The sequence below is a fragment of the Oncorhynchus tshawytscha genome, unplaced genomic scaffold (assembly GCF_018296145.1).
Source record: "Oncorhynchus tshawytscha isolate Ot180627B unplaced genomic scaffold, Otsh_v2.0 Un_contig_13710_pilon_pilon, whole genome shotgun sequence".
Classification (NCBI taxonomy): Eukaryota; Metazoa; Chordata; class Actinopteri; order Salmoniformes; family Salmonidae; genus Oncorhynchus; species Oncorhynchus tshawytscha.
The window spans coordinates 1-5,000 of NW_024607497.1; the positions used below are offsets into that span (position 1 = coordinate 1).

Consider the following 5,000-nt stretch of genomic DNA (forward strand, 5'->3'; position numbering starts at 1 on the left):
TTCATATTTTACATTATATTCAATAAAACCACATGAGCTGTTTTAAAACAATGTGTCAAGGAGGATTTGAAACAGGAAAGGGATTGTTTTTTTTATGTCGTTCCAAGATGGCGGCTCTGTGGTGACAACCCTTCATCTCTCTACAGGGAGCTTCTCTTCATCCCAGATGTCACCTTGTTCCCTATAGAGCACTGCCTTTGACCAGGGTCCATATGGGGGATAGATAATAGGGTGTCATTTGGGACACATTCCTTGTATATATTCTATAGTACTACATTATTTTGGGTAGCTGGGCTGTAGAGTAGAGGGCATCTTCTGGAGTTTCTTAAGAGAGGTGTACAGCAGGGTCTCTTGTAGATTCTACAGTATCTTTGGGTAGCTGGGCTGTAGAATAGATGGAATCATCCTGGGTTCCACTGGCAGTTGGAGGACTTGAAGAGACTCTAGAATCTGTAGGTAGATCCACATTGGAGTAGATGAGAGAATCTGGGCGTTCTGCAGTAGAATATGGATTTATATCATCTTTGGGGAGTCACAGTAGAATAACATGGCAGGTTAGGATAATTAACGTGGGAGGTTAGTAGAAATAAAATAGCAGGTTAGGAAAATGTACATTGTCATTCAGGATAACTAACGTGGCAGGTTAGGAAAATCAGGTTAAGGTTAGGAAAAGAGTTAGGGTTCGCTAAAATGCTACAAGGAAGCAGCAAGCAGCCACTCAAATAGACATTAAGTGGCCAACAAACTGCCCAATTAGGTGTTATGTTTCCATAGACCCATTTATGTTGCTCTTCCCACTTATTTGTCAACGCCCACTTTCAAGCCCACTTTCAAACACACTCCACCTATGCAGTTACACATGAATCTGTGGAATACCTGTGGCAGAGCTAGCAGGGTAGGTTGTAGATGCTTGGCCAGCAGGGTAGGTTGTAGAGGCTTGGCCAGCAGGGTAGGTTGTAGAGGCTTGGCCAGCAGGGTAGGTTGTAGAGGCTTGGCCAGCAGGGTAGGTTGTAGAGGCTTGGCCAGCAGGGTAGGTTGTAGAGGCTTGGCCAGCAGGGTAGGTTGTAGAAGCTTGGTCAGCAGGGTAGGTTGTAGAGGCTTGGCCAGTAGGGTAGGTTGTAGAGTTGTTAGGTGATTTGACAGTAGAGTAGACTACAGAGATGACCACAGGAAGTGTGTCTGTCTGTCTGTCTGCCTCTCTGATCTCCTCGTACACACAGTCAACCTGCATAGAGAACCAATGACAATTACTACATACATATATGGTCAATATAGAAAAGAGTGGAGGGCCCTCAGCCAATGTGAGTCAAGGTTCAAACCAAAAAATGTAAATGAAGAACTACATTGTTAATATGGCTGCATTTACACAGGCAGCCCTTTAATTGGCTAAATATCTCATCTGATTAGTCATAAGACCAATCATTAAGATCAGAATTGGGCTGCCTGTGTAAACGCAGCCTATGAGTCTGAGAATCCATCATGTGTTGAAACTGAGCTGTCTAATGAACAAGTGTTGTTTGTCGGAGGTTCTTCCTGTTGACAGATTGAGGAATGATAACAGACTACAGTAGAATCCCACTAGAGGCTGTTGACTCACACACTCAACCCTTAATGTTTAGTTTACCACCTCCCTGTCTATCACCTCTACACTACAAGTTATCATGGACACACACACACCCTTGTGTCTCTCACCTCTCCAGTAGGGTCGGGTTGTGTGTTGGAGGAGACTGGTGGTGGTGGTGGTGTTCTCCTGGTTCCACTCCTCTGTCTGTAGAACAGGAGCAGGACCAGTCCTAACACTGTCACCATGACTACCAGACCAGCACTGGTCCACACCATCAGACCTGACCACAGACAGGAGCAGAGACTTTACAGAGTACTGTATATATCATAGATACCATCAGACCTGACCACAGACAGGAGGAGAGACTTTACAGAGTACTGTATATATCATAGACCTGACCACAGACAGGAGGAGAGACTTTACAGATACTGTATATATCATAGATACCATCAGACCTAACCACAGACAGGAGGAGAGACTTTACAGAGTACTGTATATATCATAGATACCATCAGACCTGACCACAGACAGGAGGAGAGACTTTACAGACTACTGTATATATCATAGATACCATCAGACCTGACCACAGACAGGAGGAGAGACTTTACAGACTACTGTATATATCATAGATACCATCAGACCTGACCACAGACAGGAGGAGAGACTTTACAGAGTACTGTATATATCATAGATACCATCAGACCTGACCACAGACAGGAGGAGAGACTTTACAGAGTACTGTATATATCATAGATACCATCAGACCTGACCACAGACAGGAGCAGAGACTTTACAGAGTACTGTATATATCATAGATACCATCAGACCTGACCACAGACAGGAGCAGAGACTTTACAGAGTACTGTATATATCATAGATACCATCAGACCTGAACACAGACAGGAGGAGAGACTTTACAGAGTACTGTATATATCATAGATACCATCAGACCTGACCACAGACAGGAGGAGAGACTTTACAGAGTACTGAACAAAGTTTGCTAAAATTACCAGGTTATTCATAAATACCATTTTTCAAACCTGACCAGACAGACATAGATGGATAGATACAACTGTCAGAGTAGACTGGTTTAGTCAATAAGATAAGTTGAACAAATCTTGCTAGTTTGATGAAAATTACCAGGTTATGGGATTTTCAGAAATGACCAGATTTTTGCAAACCCGATGCTTTCCAGACTATAAATATCATAGATGGATAGATACTATCTTGCTCATTTGGATGGTAAAGACTAGGAAGTGGATACTATCTTGTCAATAAGATAAATATAGGAAGAGACTTCACTATCTTGCTAGTTATGGGATGATAAATATAAAGCAAGAGACTTCACTATCTTGCTAGTTATGGGATGATAAATATAAAGGAAGATACTTAAAACCTCTACTGACTCCCCATCCCGCATGCGGGACGTAATCATCGCCTGACACTAATTATCATACCACAACGGACATAAATATCCCTAGAAAATATTCCTATTCATGAAAATCACAAATGAAATATATTGAGACACAGCTTAGCCTTTTGTTAATCACACTGTCATCTCAGATTTTCAAAATATGCTTTACAGCCAAAGCTAGACAAGCATTTGTGTGAGTTTATCGATAGCCTAGCATAGCATTTTGTGCAGCTAGCAGCAGGTAACTTGGTCACGGAAATCAGAAAAGCAATCAAATTAAATCGTTTACCTTTGAGCTTCAGATGTTTTCACTCACGAGACTCCCAGTTAGATAGCAAATGTTCCTTTTTTCCAAAAATATTATTTTTGTAGGCGAAATAGCTCCGTTTGTTCTTCACGTTTGGCTAAGAAATCGCCCGGAAATTGCAGTCACGAAATTAGCTCCATAATATCGACAGAAACATGGCAAACGTTGTTTATAATCAATCCTCAAGGTGTTTTTCAAATATCTATTTGATAATATATCCATCGGGACAATTCGTTTTTCAGTAGGACCGATTGGAGTTATGGATGGCTATTCTTCAACATAAATGCGTAAAACTACGTCACAATGCTGTAGACACCTTGGGGAATACGTAGAAAGCGTAAGCTGGTTTATAGCACATTCACAGCTCAATAGGGACTCACATTCACAGCTCAATAGGGACTCACATTCACAGCTCAATAGGGACTCACATTCACAGCTCAATAGGGACTCACATTCACAGCTCAATAGGGACTCACATTCACAGCTCAATAGGGACTCACATTCACAGCTCAAACGCAGCGCTTTCAAAATATGGGGCACTTCCGGATTGGATCAGTTCTGTTAGACTCACAGACTCACACCACTGAAATCAGTATACATGAAACTTAACAGCACTCTGTCCTGCAAGAGAGTATTCCTATTGAGGAAAATCTAGATGAGAGAGAGAGAGAGGGACAGAGACAGAGACAGCGAGTGAAAAAAGAACGAGAGAGAGAGAGAGAAACAGACAGAGAGAGGTGGGGTGTCAGAGAGAGAGACAGAGACAGAGACAGAGAGAGAGAAAAAAGAGAGAGAGACAGAGAGAGAGGGAGAGTAAAAAAAAGAAAACGAGAGAGAGAGAGATACAGACAGACAGAGAGAGGTGGGATGTCAGAGAGAGAAAGAGAGAGAGAGAGAAAGAGAGAGAGAGGTGGGGTGTCAGAGAGAGAGAGAGAGGTGGGGTGTCCGAGAGAAAGAGAGAGAGATAGAGAGATAGAAAGAGAAAGAGAGAGAGAGAGAGAGAGAGAGAGAGAGAGAGAGAGAGAGAGAGAGGTGGTGTGTCAGAGAGAGAGAGAGAGAGAGGTGGGGTGTCAGAGAGAGAGAGGCAGAGAGATAAATTGAGTGAATAAAGAGAGCAACAGAGAGAGAGAAGTAGTGACATTTGTCCAATGCTTGAACAGGAACAATTGATTTTCATCCAGCATTACAGTATTTCATATCACAACTTATTAGTTAATGTCTAAGATGAGAGATTCATCATACCAGCTCTTGATAGGCGACCACTGACGTGGTTTGGGAGGGTTGAGGAGGTGTTTGGGGATGTTGTAGAGAGGTCTGGGAGGGTTGTGGAGAGGTTAGAGGATGTTGTAGAGAGGTTTGGAAGGGTTGTAGAGACATGGGGTCTGGAGGTGACAGTTGAGGTTGTAGAAGTGGGAGGAGCTGTGAGTCAATAGAAAGTACAGATAAACACCAATACTGAAACAACTTCAAGTCAGGAAATAAGTCAGGAAGTGAATTACTAGATAACAATTCATATGGAGAATTCACTTACCATCTGTAACTGTGAGATTCACCTCTTGGTATGAGTCTGGACCATATCTCCCCACTCCACACCAGTAGGTCCCAGAGTCTGTCTTCATCAGGTTCTTGATGGTCACATAGAAGACTCCATTGCTGTTGTCTTCTATACTGTATCTACCTTGAGATACATTCTTGCTCCCATTAGTTTCAACCAG

General features: G+C 42.5%; 1 protein-coding gene across 3 annotated transcripts in view; it reads right to left on the minus strand.

The window, feature by feature from the left end:
* Nucleotides 1-8: 8 nt before the first annotated feature.
* The window catches only part of LOC121842593 (CMRF35-like molecule 1), a 7,391-nt gene continuing 2,399 nt past the window's right edge, over nucleotides 9-5,000 (minus strand). Inside the window, exons 2-6 of one of the 3 annotated variants that reach the window (XM_042312478.1) lie at nucleotides 4,817-5,000; nucleotides 4,528-4,704; nucleotides 1,693-1,844; nucleotides 877-1,225; nucleotides 9-450 (exon numbers count right to left, since the gene is read on the minus strand). The exon at nucleotides 4,817-5,000 is cut by the window's right edge and continues 131 nt beyond it. In XM_042312478.1, coding sequence (XP_042168412.1) covers nucleotides 326-450; nucleotides 877-1,225; nucleotides 1,693-1,844; nucleotides 4,528-4,704; nucleotides 4,817-5,000 — 987 coding nt within the window. In that variant the 3' untranslated portion in view covers nucleotides 9-325. Of the gene's footprint in view, nucleotides 523-876; nucleotides 1,226-1,692; nucleotides 1,845-4,527; nucleotides 4,705-4,816 lie in introns of all 3 variants that reach the window. The other 2 variants (XM_042312477.1, XM_042312476.1) reach the window with 2 other exon arrangements.